Here is an 18,250-nt window from a genome sequence, read left to right on the forward strand (position 1 = left end):
CAACACTGATTTTGATGGATTTTAGTTTTTTGTAATGTCAGATTTAACAACAACTCTTTTCAGAAAAGTGGGAGTATTTCATTTTTAATCTGACATTACAAAAAAACCAAACATAAAAAAAGAATTGTTATGATCAGGACTGGAAGTTGAATAAAAGATGTATGACTGTTTAGACTGTGTTACTCTCTGTCTGTTTACTCTCTGTACTCTCTGTCTGTTTTTTATATTTTAGGATTTTTTTTGCTATGCGACTTACTGTGAAGCACTTTGGTTGACGTGTGTGTCATGTGTCATGTTGAAGTGTCATGTCTAAATGTGCTATACAATTAAATTAGATTGATTGATTGTCACAGTGATCTCCTGGTTGTTCCCCACTTAGGTTATCTATAACTATCGCGTCGCTGCAACTAGAAACACTGGCCTGGCCTGTTTCTAAGTTATGTGGCCTGAAAAAAAATATATATATATATATTACAGCACAGGCCAGGCCAGAAAACTCCCGGTGCTCCCGATGGCCAGTCCAGGCCTGCATACTGCCATCAATAAAAGCACTTGCAGTGTACATACATTAGTATTTACTAGTAATGCATAATTGGTAAAACAAACTCAATCTTTGCAACTTCAAAGAAAGCTTGCTGTATTACCTACCTCACACACAGAAGTAGGGTGCAGGGTTACAGCTCAGACTGCATTAAGCCCTCTGGCATCTGAACATTCAAGAGGGGACGTGTCTAAAACTGACAACTTAAATGGATGGAATATTGTAGTGACGGTGCTGCTCAGAGTTGTGCCTCAAGTTCCCAGCATGCTTGGACTTTGTGCCTCAGTTAAACTAACTTACTCTAACCTAAAGGATACATTGGGGGCAGTGGTGCAGTGCTGGGCAACCGCGGTCAAACGGCGTTTGGGCTTCGAAGTGCGCGCATCCTATTATTATGCAAAGTCTAGGTGATAAGTGCCTAGACTTTGCATAATAATAGGATACCGTTTGGCCTCCGCCCATATTACGACTGCACCCCTGATTGGGGGGAAAATAGGGACAGATCGAGAAACATCAAAATGTTAGCTAGATATTAGCCCATCGGTTCCTTGCAAAAACTCAGAAAATATTTGCTAATGGCCATATAATGTGTTTAGAATATAAGCAGGGTTTAACTATTTTGCAACACCCCTAGACTGTCTTCATCATGGCACCCACTTTGGGAAAGCCTGCCCTAGTAACCTGCATCACATTTTATCCACTAACAGAGCAGTCATTAAGACACGTTATAAAATGTTCTTGCTATGTTTTCACCACTCAATATGGCACTTTAGCATGATGTTTTTCAACCGTGGGGGCACATGGTCAAGTTTAACCATTGGAAGAGCACTAATAGGGCACACCCTCTCATTTTCCGCCACTCAAAAGGGCACTTTAGCGTGATGTTTTCAACTGTGGGGGCACATGGTCAAGTTTAACCATTGGAGGGGCACCAATGGGCACGTCCTCTCATTTACGCCACTCAAAAGGGCACTTTAGCGTGATGTTTTCAACTGTGGGGCACATGGTCAAGTTTAACCATTGGAAGAGCACTAATAGGGCACACCCTCTCATTTTCCGCCACTCAAAAGGGCACTTTAGCGTGATGTTTTCAACCGTGGGGGCACCAGGGGGGGCGATCGCCACCCTTGCCCCCCCCCCTGAGTCCGCCAGTGTAAATAACACTGAAGAAACTGCTATTCAGTAGCCCCCCTCTGTTCTAATTACTTGCTTTATTTTCCAACTTTGCCAATTTTCCAACAAAAAGAAGCTGCAGTGAGAGCTTGGGTTTTATCCAGACTCTCCTTCCTTCATTAAGGCTTAATGCTCCGTCTCTGGCAGGGGCCAGAATGAGGCTTTGGCTGAGAGAGAAACAGTAAGGAACTGAGCTCAGTCAGGTATAGCTCCCCTCTGTTGCAGTTGTTAAATCATTTCACGTCTGTACCTGCTAAATAAAAGCAAAACAGAATATCAGGCCAGGGTGAAATATTCAATTGAAAAGGTATAACATCCATTAATTCCAGGCAGCATTTACAAAAGAGAAACAGTTTTGAAATAAGTGGACATGACAGTCCTGTGGCCCTGTGCCAAGGGTGGTAGCCACAAAACCTGACATATAAAATCTATGATTGATCACCTTGCTGATTATGCAGTGAGTAAGGGAAATAACACTGAGCTATATCATTCTCATTCAGATATGAAAGCCTGCTTACAAATCTAACTGAAAAAAACAGATGTGGCAGGTAGCACGGTTTGTTTTGCTGCCTACAATGCAGAAGGAAATCAAAAAGATATGTTGGTTTATTTGTATCCATTAATCCAGGCTGCATTTATAGGATTGCTGGTCCCAATGAGCAGTAAGTACACGTCCCAATGAGCAGTAAGTACACGTCCTAATGAGCAGTAAGTACACGTCCTAATGAGTAGTAAGTACACGTCCTAATGAGCAGTAAGTACACATCCCAATGAGCAGTAAGTACACGTCCTAATGAGCAGTAAGTACACATCCCAATGAGCAGTAAGTACACGTCCTAATGAGTAGTAAGTACACGTCCCAATGAGCAATAAGTACACATCCCAATGAGTAGTAAGTACACATCCCAATGAGTAGTAAGTACACATCCTAATGAGCAGTAAGTACATGTCCCAATGAGTAGTAAGTACACATCCTAATGAGTAGTAAGTACACGTCCCAATGAGCAGTAAGTACACGTCCCAATGAGTAGTAAGTACACATCCTAATGAGTAGTAAGTACACATCCTAATGAGCAGTAAGTACACGTCCCAATGAGTAGTAAGTACACATCCTAATGAGTAGTAAGTACACGTCCCAATGAGCAGTAAGTACATGTCCCAATGAGCAGTAAGTACACGTCCCAATGAGCAGTAAGTACACGTCCCAATGAGCAGTAAGTACACGTCCCAATGAGCAGTAAGTACACGTCCAAATGAGCAATAAGTACACATCCTAATGAGTAGTAAGTACACATGTTAACAAGTAGTAAGTACACATCCCAATGAGTAGTAATAATAAGTACATGTCCCAATAAGTAGTTAGTACATGTCCCAATGAGTAGTAAATACTGTTGTCTCTTCCATTGCCATGTACAAAACAATGGTTGCTATGTTACAGGCAGCCATGTTGGAAGACAGAGAACTACCGTACACAAACATTCCGTACAAGGCATCTATTCTATGGTATGGTAGAAGTCAGAGACAGGGTCGATTCCTACGGTTATTTATGGAAAAAGACGTTTGCTGCTGTTTCAATGTAATATTTTGTATTTTGAGAACTACATGGCCCATTGAGATTTTCATTGTATTGGGCTGACATCCAATCCAATCCAATCCAACTTTATTTATAAAGCGCTTTAACAGCCACAGGGGCACAAAGTGCTGTACAGAGGGAGCATATTAAAAAACTATAAGCAGCACTAAAAATTGATAAAAGAACAAGAGTACCAAAAAGGGGGAAAAAAGGTAAACATAGGCAGCAATACAAATTTAAATAGATCAGAGTACTTAAAAATATTTAAAAGCAAAGGACACAGTAACAAAACGATACAGCAATAACACAGTAAGACAATAAGATCATAAAATCAACAAGCTACATGGTGTCGAAAGCCAGAGAGAAAAGGTGGGTCTTAAGGAGGCCTTTGAAACGGGGCAGTGATGGGGCCTGCCTAATCTGCAGCGGCAGCTCGTTCCACATTTTGGGGGCGACAACGGAGAAGGCACGGTCCCCCAAGTTTACGCCTAGTTGTAGACACTACTAGGAGCAGCTGGTCAGCTGTCCTGAGAGAGAGCGAGAAGGTCATCTCTGTGCAGATATATTAAAACCTTGGCAAATCACACCAAAACTATTTGGCTAGATATTAGCCCTCGTGGGTTAGGGGGGAAAACATGTTTTTGTGTTTTAGGTGAATTACCCTTTTAACCTTACCCAATAGATGACTAACCCTAACCCTAGCCTAACAATCTTAACCTATAGCCTAACCGTAACCAAGCCTAACTGTAACCAAGAAAAGTTCAGATTTTTGGAACCCTATAGCCCTGTGTCTGACTTAGGCAATGATGATGCTGATTAGAACCCGTTCTCAGCACAATCCATTGTGTTCCTCACACTAGCTCCGGATAGTTAGCCACAAACTAATGCAAGGTCAATGGAGTCAAGCTCCTGTCTACACGCTGACTGAAGCTCACTGAACTTACAGTGCACACAAAGTAGATTTAAATTAGCGTCACAGCTTGTACATACAGGAAGGAGATTGACACCATTGACATTGCATTGGTTTGTGGCTAACTATAGCCAGAGGTACAGTAGTATAATTAACCCTTTCACTGCTGCACTACAAAACGGTTAACCCTTTCACTGCGACAATCCACAGAAGGTTAACCCTTTCACTGCCATGCACACAACAGCTGGTTAACCCTTTCACTGCCACACGACCGTGGTTGTGTGATAGTAAAGGGTTAACCTTCTGTCGTGTGGCAGTGAAAGGGTTAAGGAATAGTGTGGATTGTGCTGGGAAATTATTCTAAAGATCATAGGAAATAGTATAGGGTTAAAAAAAATAGGCTATAATGGAGCAAATTAAACGGTATACCTTCAAAGTATGTAAATACTAAATAGCCAATTGTTCACATTATTATAGTATACTTGATATTACAAACAATTGATTTCTTTTTAAGCAAACAAAAAAACCTTGGAGCAAGTACAGCAAATAATGTAGGCAATAATCAAATAAGTCGGCTATTACGGGATTGATGACGCACATTGGGATAAATCCGGCGCTGCTTGAGTCCACTCCTGCTGTGCTATAGTCTATAGTGCATGAAGTGGGCGATTGCGACTGGCATGTGGCATGTGGGCGCTTTGTGGCACAGCGCATAATATAGTGTCTTCAAGATGTACACACCATGACGCACACTTGACATTATGGAGAATTGCATCCAATGTATCTAAACTATTTAATTGGTTTAATGATAATCCATGTCCGTATATCGTAGCCTATCAGGTTATTTATGTATTTGTATTGTAAAAATGTACAGACGTTCAGTCAATTCATATAACAAGAAAGTAATTTTGGTGACAGATGTCTTCAACATTTCTGAGTACATTTAACCACAGGCATGATGCATTCGTTTATTACACATGTATGAGACTAAAAATAACATTACATTTCCAATTAGAAACAACTTTAAAGATGGGAGTTGAGGTACGAAATGTAGCTTTATGGATATGAACAATTGTGCATAAATTCATTACATTCCAAATAAGTGATTATATTAGCTTGTGATAAGCTTATGTGATGTTTTGCACAATATATAACCCTCAAAATATTAACTCTAAGGATGTATAACTTTATAGGTACATTCTACCAATCGGTGTGTTGTCAGTCACCATATGTACCCGGGGGTATGTGCATTCCAAGGGACAGCGCAACGCCTTCTAGCACAATAGGGATATTGGGGTTCAAATCATACAGTACAGTAGCCCAATCCAGTTTCTTCCCCGGCGAGTGCATGTGAGGACATTCTCCAGAGTCCAGCAGATCATGGCCAGGATAAGAAGCGACTGTATAACAACGCCTGTTATTTATTTACACAGGCGTATGTGTTACGATTACGAAGATATCATTCACTCAATTGCATCATGTAAGTGCAACGACATCAACCCAATAGACTACTTTAAATCACACCGATAATAGGATTAAGCCCAATTTCATGACAAATTCTCACATTTAACGTTAGAATTCAGTGTCACAATCACACCTGCGCTTGGTGCATTTTCGTGTGACCATGGTTATTATCAAGTAATTTCTGTCATGATTATACAGAGAAATATCCCTCTTGAAATGAGCATTTATCTGAAGTGCGTTGTGTGTCGTGGTTGTTACCTGGCGGGGTACAGTCTCCGGACAGGCGCTCCCGCGGTGACATGCTCCCGGTTGGTGAACCAAAAGCTCGCTGCAGACCCGGCTCCAACTAATGACAGGATTCCAACATTTCGCTTGGAGGACAAAATCTTCGAGAAGGTGCTTGCCATTTCCCCCCTTTGTTTCCACAGCCAGAGAGAGAGAGGACGGGATAATGTGGACTGGATGCCTTGGTGATGTGACGCCTCTGATGGAATGAAACGGGAGTGGATGGATTAAGCGGAATAGAGCAGGACTGGGTGCGTGATGTGAATAATATAGTCAAGGACGCGAGTGAGTAGCACCGCACCAAGTAGGCAAGTATAGGGACTGGAGTCTCACACAAACCTGAAAAGTTGCCCCAGCTGCATGATACATCTTTAGCCTATACCATATTCTTATAGAATTGCATTTACTCTACCATATAGCAATAGGATTATCTGTTTTATGATCATTCTGAGGCACTGTGAACCAAACTTAAGCCTATATAGAGATACTTCTCTGAATATAATTTTTTTTTTGTAAATGTTACAAATAAATAAAAGAAAATGTGTTCTTAATTTAAAGATGAAATCAAATGAGATGGATGCATGTTCTACCAACTGCCAAATGATTATGAAAACATTGACAATAAATGTATAATGTCTTAAAAAGACACAGAAATTGTGACTACATATAAAAATGTTGGCAAATACACACAAAAATCCTATATGCCTCTACAAAAGTGCGCTGCGAATATAAAGAACATGCACTTATTTGTAGCTTTCTATCTTCAGTGTTCCAGGGATCCAATGTTCCTCTGAGGACAGTTTGTTGATTTATTTATGAAAATATAAATGAACAAAAATACACATCTAAATTACAGTCATTTTGATGTACAGTCATTTTGAGGGTTGGTGCTGAACACTGAGCATTAGGCCTAATAATATGGTGTACAGTACAAACAGAAGATATTTGAAAGCTGCTCTGCCTGTTGGTCGCTCTTAAAATAAACTTAGACAGGATATGCCTTCAGTGAACATGTCTTATCAAATGTTATAGGCTTTGTGTCGTTCTGATGAAGCACGCAGTCACATTTCCAAAAAAGTATCATGGTAGTTTAATGGTATTTTAAGTTTGGTACTGGCCATTGTATAAATAATTGGCCATGGTACAGCTTTTGTCCTTAAATTAATCCACTTTAATCCACTCAGTGCATGACCTGTGGGCCCAAGCCCCATGAAGAGCATTGTCAGACCCGCTGGGTCAGTGGACCCCTATTTACACACACATATTTTGTTTAGTTTTAGCCTACTAGGTGGCACTTGTTTAGCATACCAAAGTGTGTGTGGGGGGATAGCTGAACTGATCTTGATTTACTGGAAAAGTCACAAGACGACAATGCAGAATAGGTCAAAGGGACTTCAGATCCACATTCATGTTCTAAGCTTTGATCATTAAGGACCCTGAGCTCCTTACTGTGGGAGATCATTTAAAAATCTGTGGATGAAGGAGGAAATAGACAACATACAGTAGTACTCAAAGTTCAAAAGTTCACCATATAGCCTAAAGTACATAGAATTATGTACATTTGAAACAATATTAGAAGTATGAGTCAATCTCATAGATGGTTCAACTGTTTTAATTAAGTCACAGGTAAAATAATCTGCTTAACACCTAAAATGTCTAAACAGAACAAAATGTAAAATTGTTACAAATAATCACAGGCAAAATAAAAAACATACACAAATACAAAATGATCAGTGATAATCTGCTATTGTGTATAGTTGCTGCAGTAAAAGTATTTATGCTTATAAATAGTTAATTATTCAGCCTTACCTGTTGCTGTAGCGGGTTACTCGATTAGATGTTCCCTCTATGCCTCATGCCCACACTGGCAGACTTATCAGGGCGTGTCTCCTGTCCTTACCCTGCTTGGGCAATGTAGTATTGACTTTAGGTGCCTTGACACAGAACTACCTAATTATAAATTTCTGAAACAGATACGCCCAAAGAGGTCTGCATCCTTTTAGCAGTTGTTTTGTATTGAGCCGTACCGTATTTTACCCATTCTGCAATCTGTTAAATAAGTAATATATGAAAGACCTAAAGGTGGAAGTCAAAGACAGAAAAATAAGACTTCAGATGCTGATAAAGACAAAGTTAGGGAGCACATCAAGTCCTTTCAGACTATAGAAAGTAATTATTGTCGCAAAGACACTACTAAGGCCTATCTTGAGGGGACACTCAATAAAAAAAAATTATGATCTTGACACACTGAAGTGCATTGAGTGGAAAACAACACCAGTAAAGAAAGCATGTACAGAAAAATCTTCACCAGTGAATTCAACATAGAATTTCACATCCCGAATAAGGATGCATGCAGGTGTGAAACGTTCTAAAATCTCCCAGAGCATGAGAAGGCCCTTCATATTACAGAATATATGGCACATCAATCAAGAAAATAACAGTCACGGGAGCATAAAAATAAAGACAAGGTCACAGCCCAAACTATGCCTTCACTAAAAGCCATTACATTTGACCTTGAGCAGGTGCTGACAACACCCTGGAGCAATGTGAGTAGTTTGTATTACTCCCGCAAACTCAGCACCTACAACTTAACTGTGTATGAACTCTCCAGATGGATATTACACTCTTGTTAGGGCTGCCAGACGCAAAAACCCTTACAAGGTCCATGAGCTCAACCACAAGGAGTTCATAGACTTTAAAACTGTAGCATCAACGAAAATAAAAAAACAAGGTGAAAGACAACGAAGGGCAGCAGGTCAGGTGGCTCAAAATGAAGTGGATGCGCTACATGAAGCAAGAAAATAATGCCATACTGTTCAAATATAACATGGACACCCCATTCAGGAGACTTGTGGTCAATAAGGACACAAGATCATCAGCATCAGCTCTACCCCCCCTGTTTCAGAGTCCTCCATGGATCAGTCCCGTGAAGAAAAAAGATATTGTCACCCTGATGCTCTTTCAGAAAATTGTGTTGTCTATTTTATCTACTTGTTGTATCTATCTTATCTTCTTAACTCTTTCTTTGTGATTTATTGTATTCTTCTTGGGACCATGTTGGAAACAAGTCGACAGACTTTCACATGTTATCCTTGTACCCCTTGTTTTTATACTTTTGCATAAATTGTATGTACTAAATAAAAATCAAATCATCAAATCACCCTATGCACAAACGGCAGCATCCCACGGGCCTATGTGGAGTTCTACAGCTCTCTTAAGGTTGAAGACTGAATGCTAGAGACTGTAGCAGCCAATCAACTATAGATGTATAGGCATTGAGGCACAAATAAGTTATGCTTAATTCAAACATTTTAACTGTGAACATGACACATTTTTAATAATATGGGGTTACTTACATGGGGTTAACTGAATTGGTATAATTAAATAATAATAGAGTAATGGTACAAACAATTATTATTTATTTTGAGATTGACAGTTATTGAGATTGACAGTCAATAACATGGGGTTCCTGGGGTTACTTACATGGGGTTAACTGAATTTATATAAGTAAAGACATACATAAAGTAATGGTACAAAATGTTTTAAAATATATATTAATATATACAATGTTGTTAATGATGTTCAAAAATAAACCAAATACTTATCTTGGCTTGTTACTCTGTCTCTGTTCCAGTATCACATATTTTCTGAATGTCACTTATGCCCTAAGAACAAAGAAAAAGTAATAAAATGTTGGCGCAAAAAAGGCGTAAGTGACGTTTTGGCTCAAATGTAATATATATATAAAAAAATATATATATGAATTCCTTTTAGCCTAATCTCTATAAAAGTGTAGATGTGTAAAATATGTTGTTATGAAATAATTACAATCAATGAAAAGTTTGTTTTTGCTCTCCTGTAAAATTCTGAAAATGTCACACACCTTTTGCTCCAAGCCCTCAATATATAACCCTTAAAATATTTTAAAAAAATTTAAGGATTTATAACTTTATAGCTAAATTCTACCAATCGGTATGTTGTCACTATATAATATACTGTGTGCCCGGGGGCATGTAGGCATTCCAAGGAACAGCGCAACGCCTTCGCACGATAGGGATATTAGTGTTCAAATAATAGCCTAACCAGTTTTTTCTCCGGTGAGTGCATGCGAGGACATTCTCCAGATCATGGCTAGGATAAGAAGCGACTGTAAAAACGCATTATTTACACAGGCGTATATGAAATTGTTAAGTATTCCGCCTTAGCTGTTGCAGTAGCGGGTTACTGTATTAGATGTAACCTCTATATGCCTCATGCCCACACTGGCAGACTTATCAGAGCGTGTCTCCTTACCCTGCTTGGGCAATGTAGTATTGACTTTAGGTGCCTTGACACAGAACTACTTAATTATACATTTCTGAAAGATACACCAAAATAACCCTCCCCCTCCAAAAATAATCTATTATCCGATAATTAAGGATCATCAAGCGATTAGTTTATTGGAAGTTATTAAAAGATTTCATTGGAAGTTATTAAAAGATGATTTCATATCCAAGTGTACATCTACCACATAAGTCATACCACTTCACTGCCACAGCACTGACCTTTGCACAGGAGGTGAATTCAGGACAAGACTATCAGGTACCTTTTATCAGTTGGCAGCCAATAAAGTGGATTATAAACCAGGTCATTCTCAAAGACCAAGTAACTACAAAAGGAAAGGTCATATGAGAATATCAGCGTTGTGCTCTTCTTGATGCCAGTTCTACTGAAGCCTATGGAAGATGCATGAAGAAGCTAAATATACAAGCTATATATCTAATAGCTATGCATCAACCAATATATCAAATGTTAGCTATAGTTAACAATGCAACAAATTGCAGATGATTCTGACGTGCAAGGTACTGGGTCATAAACAAGGAGATGACGATCCCATTCAACATGTCGGCCAATCTTTGGGTTTCCAGACTTGGCATTAATGTGTTCACGCGCTACAGTGACGTGATGACCCTTCCTTCTTTTATAGTGTCCTTGTCATCCAAAGACAGAGAAATATTTCAAAGCAGTTTGCTTTACAGTGCAGCCCTGTGGCATGACTATGGGCTTCTGGGAAAAACAAATACAACAAATACTAGCTCTCCTTGTGTATCTGGGGGGGAATGTCTGCAAGAAGAAACAGAATTATTTAGGAAAATTGGTTTTATTTACATTCACAATATGTAACATATTTACAATATAAGCCATCAGTTTATTCCTTTTTACTTAAAAGCCATAGCGACATGACAGGACAGACTAATAAATAAACATCAAGTCTTTATCACAAAAACCTTAGGTGCCGACATGATTCAGAATTTCAAAGAATGAATCGGGCCATATAATGGTCCACGGTTTGAAAGATATACTCAAGCAATATGAAATCCACACTTTGAATAGAGGTCTTTTAGAGAATATTTAGAATGTCCATTTGTCCTCCATGTTGGAAGAGACAAGTTAATATGCAAAACAGCTGCTTTGGGTTGATATGATAAATATACCAAAAAACATTTAGCAATGTTTTACCTATTACCACAACACAGAAATTAGACATTTTCTTTTGAAAGTGGTTACAGGCAGCCATGTTGGAAGAGAAGAGAACTACACAAACATTCTGTGTAAGGCCTCTATTCACAGAAACAGCCGAGTTGCTCTGCTATTAGGGAGCTTACATCAGTGTTCAGTACTTCAATCAATCATAAATCCTAAAGGACTAAAATACCTTTTCAAGGGAATTGTGTTGCTAGGCAACAGCTTTGGTCCACGTTTATTTCCTGTCAGCTATTGTATTAGCAAACACTACAAACAGGAAATAAACTTTTGACAAATTTAGAAAGTAAATTTTTAAAGTTTGAAATGGTCTATAAAATCCAGATTACAACACAGAAAACTATATAGAAACTGAAAAAGGTTAGTGGGGGTGAGGGGGCCAGGTTGAATAACAGTTGAATGAGGCTTCGCTTGAGCAATATCTTTCAGGCCCACATTGAAAAACACACTGGACAAACCCAATCACCCAGACAGGCTAGTGAGTGGCCACAGCTTGCATATCGTAGTTGGAGCCGCTCTGACCGCAATAAATATGAAACGACATGGCGTTAGCCAAGACCGAGCCTGTCATCCGCCTTGTGAAGACTGCACAGACCATGTATGGTGCCTGGTGGTGAGCAGTGTGGTTCAGTCTAGCAGCCTCTTCCTGCTGTACGTCCTCCCTGTTGTAGAGCGTCTGGTGGGCTGGCTGAAGGGAGAGCACTCTACCTCAAACTCCATCCTCCTCGCAGACCGAGCTTCATCTAAAACATTCAACGGTTAGGAGAGTTGAGTGACTGTGAATTGTTATCCATTGGGGAATAATAATATAAAAAAGGATATGCAAAAAAAAAAAAAAAAAAAAGGTCTTAATAAAAAAATCTTAAAAAGTTATAAATAAAAACTTTAAATAACAAAATCGTACCTTTAAAGTGTGGAGTTGTCTTGGTAGTGGAACCCGATTTCCCCTTAAATAAAAGGGGGGATTGAGTGAGAGCTAGGATCCCACTCGCACTCAATGACTTCCTCACCTTTGAGCCTGGTGGAGTCTCCACTGTCAAAAAACAAAGAAAACCATAATCAAATAATTAGGGGTGTCGCGATTAATCAACTGAATTGATTAATTTAATTACAAAAAAATTCAATAAGATAAAAAACGACTGCATCAATGCTTCAAAACATTTAATTGGCGGCAGTTAAATGTTGAGTCTGACCGAAATACAAAATAATAATTGAATTAAGAAGCAATAAACTTTTCTTTTTTTTAGTGCGTGTTTTAGCTCGACTCTAGTGTGAATTCATGGAAAAATAAATGTAAATGTTCAATCGTCAGTTTTCTTTTGGCTGAAAATCTATAATTTAGATGAATCATTAGGATTAATCAATTACTTAGTTAGTAATAATCGTAATATATATATATATATATATAAATAATAATAATAATCGTTAGTAGCAGCTCTACAAATAATTGAAACCCAATCCAGACAAGGAAACACTTGAGATGTTATGTGTCCCATTGTGTCAAAAGCCTTACTTGATTTGACATCTCCATTTCCAACGACCCAGGACATGTCTTCAAGATTCAAGAGATTTTCTTCATCTTTACAAGGATCAGCCTCATTAGCCTGCTGCGCCAGGCTCTCTATCCAGTCCATCTCCTCCATGTGAGACAGAGGAGAAGATGCATCCGCTGCAATTCTAGGTGACTGCTTGGGGGTCAGACCCAGTGGTGCAGCTTTGTAGCTTGTGAGGTCATCATTGTCCTGCAACCTGCTAACTCCAAGCTCTTCAAGAAGTGTCTCCCGCTTCAGACCACGATCCTTTCCTCCCACCACCCCAGCCCGGGCTTTCTTCTTCCTGGGCCAGCTGTTGAGGTTGTCTGGGGTTGCCCTCCACTGACTCGGGGGCGACGGTGTCAGGGGAATAAGGTCAGGAGCTGCCCTTGGGGACATGGCCCCTGCTGGATGGTGTGTAGGGGTGTAGGACTGGCAGATGTGGGTTTGGACACTCCCGCCTTTGGCAGGAGTGCTCTTAGCTGGGGTGACATGAGTGCAGAGCAATGGTGACCCGGGGTCTCTGTGTTTAGAACACAGAGCCAAGGGGCTGTCTAGTTGAGAATGTCTCACACCCACTGCAGGGCTCTGGGCCAAACTGCCAGCATTAAAGGAGTCAGTGCGTCGGAATTTGAGTTTAGGAAGACCCGAAGTTTGCATCTCCAGTTCCACATTGTAAGTCGGAGTGTTCGGAGTAGCCATACCCTTACGTCGCCGACTAGGTGTTGAAGTCGTAGGTGTTGAAAATCGAGGTGGTTCGTTGGAGTATCCCAAACGAGCTGCAGCCTCCCTTTGTTGGCGGTCAGGGGTCTGGCGAAAGCCGTAGCTTCCTCCACGTGTGAGTTGGTCTGGCAGAGGTGGTTTGGGAGAGGCTCCTGTGAACTGAAAGACTTCATTAGACATTGAGGGCTTCCTGGTGAAGCTAATGTTCATCTTGATGCCTCCAGTGAGATGGGTCTTGACAACAGCAGCATCCACAATGTCCATACTCTCATCCTCAGTGGTAGCAGTGCTGAAATGGGAGGAGTCAAATTGTTGGGAGTCTGTCTGGGAACCAAACTCAGTTTCTGAAGCTTGGGAAGATTCGGACAATGGCCTTTGCTCTTGTGCTTCTGGCTGTATGTTCTCCATTGTAACAGGGTCACTGGCGTCTGCATTGTTTGAATCCGAGATTATTATGGAAACCAGACTCTCACTAGACTGGGATCTCAAATTACTCCTGGTCCTTCCGGTTCCACCTTGGCCAGACCTAGTTTTTGCCACAGACTTTTCTGGAGCCTTTGGGGAGGTTTGCGCCATTACTGAAAGAGTGGTGCCTTTTACTGGTGGGACTATTCTCTTGCATGGAGACATCGTGTTTATGTCCTTAACCGGAGTTCTTCCTGAGCGGGTAAGCATTTGGTGAGCAGGACCAGGGCTTTTAGGTGGAGTTCTGGTTTTGGGTGTGGGTGGGGACAAGTGGTCTGGAGGCAGTGGGGACTGCAGAAGAGTTTCTTGACTAACAACAGTGTCCATTTGTATATCCTTTACAGGTGTACTTATCTGACTCTTAAGCCTCGCAGAAGACCTTTGATGAGAATCTTTCTGTTGCGTCACCGTCACCGTACCACTGCTTGAGAAGCTTTCAGGAGTCCTCACAAGAACGACTCGAGGAAAACCGCTATCCGACCTGGGAGATACCTTATCTGGGGTCTTGAAAGTATTTGTCTTGCTGCCTGAACTTTTGAGAGGGCTGCTGATCTTGGCAGGTGTTTTCTGCAATCTTGGAGAGCTTTCAGTTGAAACATGAGGCGACTCCGGCACCTTGAACTTTATGCCGTTTCCTACAGGTCTAGATTTCTGTGGTGATGGTGACCAGGTGACACTCTTCCTGGGAGTTGTAGAAAATGGGCTCTTGAGCAATAAAGCTACATCGGGGGAAATGCACTTCATTAAGGTCTTAACTGGGGTCTTAAGGATACTCTTTAGTGGGCTCTTCAGAGGGGTGTTCATTAAGGTCTTAACTGGGGTCTTAAGGATACCCTTTAGTGGGCTCTTCAGAGGGGTGTTCATTAAAGTCTTAACTGGGGTCTTAAGGATACCCTTTAGTGGGCTCTTCAGAGGGGTGTTCATTAATGTCTTAACTGGGGTCTTAAGAATCCCCTTTAGTGGGCTCTTCAGAGGGGTGTTCTTCTGCGGTGTGTTCAGCACCAGGGTCCTTCTGGCTGGAGATCTGAAAGGACTGCCCCTGAGGGCCATGCCTGTCTGAAGCGAGCCCCCTGCTACAGGGCTTTCTGCAACAGAATGACCCTGAACCCTGGAAGATCGCTGGGTCTTGGGAGTTCTAGGGGTCTGAGGAGTCCTGGGTGTCCTGTTGCCACACGTTTCCCTTTCATGTTTACCAGGTGACTTGGTTGGAGTTTTATTTGGACTCTAAGAGAAGAAGAAAGGATAGGTTGTTTTAAAGCTTTGGCTTTTCGGAAAATAAAGACAATTATTTTTTTGTATGTTTTTTTCTTCAGGTGAAAACATTCGATGAAGCTTACTTCAAAGACACTGAAGTCTGTAGACAGTCGTCTTCTGCTGGCCCTGGTTGAATATGAGTCAGAGGAGGTGGATGGGCGACAAGGGGACTGAGCAGCCCCAAAAAGAAGACGCACAGGAGACCGCACAGTTCTTGGGTTAAGCTCGCCTATCTTGCTGTCGATGAGAGGAAGCTGGGACGCGGAGAGGGCCCTGTCCAGGTTCCGTGAGCGAGGCTGAGAGCTTGAGTAGAAGGTGCTGGAATATCTCCTGACAAAGTTCTTTATCCTTGGACTCCTTCTCAGATCTGTTATAAAGATAATACAAAATTAGAAATGAGCAATTCCAGAGCAGAATAATTATTTTTGGAAATCATACACAATTGGTATCAGTTAAAGGGATAATCCACGCTAAAATAGAATGTGTATGCTATTTATATAATATTGTAGAGCTCAGTTTTGATTTGTGAATATTAACATGTCCCTCTTTTAACACTTTGGATGCCACAGACGACATAACACGTGTTATCAGCCCGTCCCCTGAATGCCCACGACGACAAATATTTTTTTATTAGCGATCTGAATTCATATTCAATTCAACCGAGTCTACCGTTGGGAAACCAGCCCCATCAGGAGCTCAGATGTGAAAAAAGCGCCCCCTATCGTCTCCCAGATGGTAATACACCCTTTTGGAATGGACTCAATGAAAATGGAGGGGGAGAAAATCCGGAATCCACATTTTACTTCTCACCCATTGTACCCCGAGCCGATCGGATTCATTGTGGAGCATCAGAACAGCGTGGAATATGTGTTTACAGTATGTAGCATTGGATCAATAAAAGGATCGATTTTTGGAATAGCGATCAGGAATTGGAATAATCTTTTTGGATACCATCTGATCTTAGGTAAGGAATCTATTTTACCAGTCTTAGGATAATCAGACCTGTTTTCACGGAGATATAAGCTTTTCCCCTATATGTGATATGGCTGTTTGGCTGTGCGAGCGATCAGGCAATATATCAGATCAGATATCAGATCGCCTATATAGCGTGCATACGTACACATATACTATCGATAATCTAGCGTTTATTTGAAAACGATTAATAAATAGGCCGAAAAATGACAATGTTTTTTGTGTATTCTAGAATAAAATATGTAATATTTTTATTTTACTTGAAAACGAGGGCTTTTCAAGATGCTATAAAACGGAAATGAACCGATAAAAAAAACAATCCGCTTCGACAATGTTGACTGGAAAATGAGTCATTGATAAGCGACGGGGCAGATTAGACACATAGCCATAATTTAAAACATAGATTAGGCGATATTAACGCTAACATTGAAGTGGATGATGGGCATTCAAGGGGGTAAAAAGGAAAACACGGCCGGCTTTGAAAGTGTTAAGTAACACCAGAGACAAGACTAAATATTTCAACTGAAAGACAAAAAAAAAGCATATTTCTGTCTTTACTACTATGTACTATGCTACTATGCCTATACTACTACGCTACCAAGTATTATACTACTGTCACAACCCTGGGTTGTTTCTATATATTTTGTATTTGTGTGTTCACGTCATAACCTAGACACTGATTGGCAACTTCCATTTACCAAACCCAACCTCTTTGATTCAGTTTCAGATCACCGTTTTCTATTCACTTTGTAATGTTAGTTTAATTGGGAGCCATACGGACTGGGCTGCCCTTGGATTGTTTTCCCCTCCGTTTGTTGTCGGTAAGGACTTCTTGCATTTTATTTTAATCATTGTTTTATTCCTAGTTTAGTTTGATTAGTTAAAAATGTTGTTTGTTATTTTGTTACTTGTTCCACTCTGAAGCCTATGTTCCCCTTTTCATTGTTATGTTATATAATAAATAGTTCATTGTGCAGTGTTTGAGGTGGATTTTTGGGGAATTGGGAGTGGCGGGTCCACATTATATCATGCCTTTGAGTATCTCCTAGACGAGGCATAACACTACTATGCCTATACTACTACCTACTATGCTAGTATGTATATACTACTACCTACTATGCTACTATGTCTATACTTTTACTATCTACTATGTAATATGTGAGCACTCAAATTCTGGACTGATAGATGAACAATACTATTTACCCTTAGCCGTCAGAGGTGTACCCCGCTCCTGCTGACTTGTTGTACACAATTTGTAAGTTGCTTTGGATAAAAGTGTCAGCTAAATGACTAAATGTAAATGATGTCATCAAGAATCATGGAGGTGCTCCACAGGGTTCTACAGTGTGAGTGTAACTGCCTCCGTGTTCAAGTGTAAGTTTAAGTATGATGTCATAGTAGTAACCGGCTAGAACAGGCTAGAACATTAGCGCTGTCATCAACATTCCGGAACGTTCGTGATAATAATAATAATAACTTTATTTGTATAGCACTTTTCATACAGAGGTTGCAGTTCAAAGTGCTTCACAACAGTAAAAAATACAGGCATAAGCTAGCATAAAAAGATAGACTGGTAGAATCACAGTGTTTCACATTAGGATCTAGCATCCGAATAGGCTCTCCGCTTACAGTTTTCAGTAACACAAATAGTAAAAATAGTTTAAAATGATTCAGTTTAAAAATAGTCAAAAAATTATAAAATAGAACGGACATAAAAAATACAGGCATGAGCGAGCATAGCAAGATATGGCAAATAATCACAGTGTTTCACATTTGGATCTAGCAAATAATAAAAATAGTTTAAAATGATTCAGTTTAAAAATAGTCATCAGTAA

The 18,250-nt window shown here is 40.3% G+C and overlaps 2 protein-coding genes across 2 annotated transcripts in view; both read right to left on the reverse strand.

The window, feature by feature from the left end:
• Positions 1-7,881, reverse strand: part of LOC311244965 (creatine kinase U-type, mitochondrial-like) — a 37,469-nt gene extending 29,588 nt beyond the window's left edge. Inside the window, exons 1-2 of the mRNA XM_084334679.1 lie at positions 7,756-7,881; positions 5,920-6,145 (exon numbers count right to left, since the gene is read on the reverse strand). Coding sequence (XP_084190805.1) covers positions 5,920-6,068 — 149 coding nt within the window. The 5' untranslated portion in view covers positions 6,069-6,145; positions 7,756-7,881. The remainder of the gene's footprint in view (positions 1-5,919; positions 6,146-7,755) is intronic.
• A 3,203-nt stretch (positions 7,882-11,084) lies between these two features.
• Positions 11,085-18,250, reverse strand: part of ticrr (TopBP1-interacting, checkpoint, and replication regulator) — a 28,100-nt gene continuing 20,934 nt past the window's right edge. Inside the window, exons 19-22 of the mRNA XM_084334641.1 lie at positions 15,527-15,810; positions 12,983-15,413; positions 12,374-12,502; positions 11,085-12,212 (exon numbers count right to left, since the gene is read on the reverse strand). Coding sequence (XP_084190767.1) covers positions 12,097-12,212; positions 12,374-12,502; positions 12,983-15,413; positions 15,527-15,810 — 2,960 coding nt within the window. The 3' untranslated portion in view covers positions 11,085-12,096. The remainder of the gene's footprint in view (positions 12,213-12,373; positions 12,503-12,982; positions 15,414-15,526; positions 15,811-18,250) is intronic.

Source organism: Notolepis coatsorum, assembly GCF_963971535.1.
Source record: "Notolepis coatsorum genome assembly, chromosome: 18".
Lineage (NCBI taxonomy): Eukaryota > Metazoa > Chordata > Actinopteri > Aulopiformes > Paralepididae > Notolepis > Notolepis coatsorum.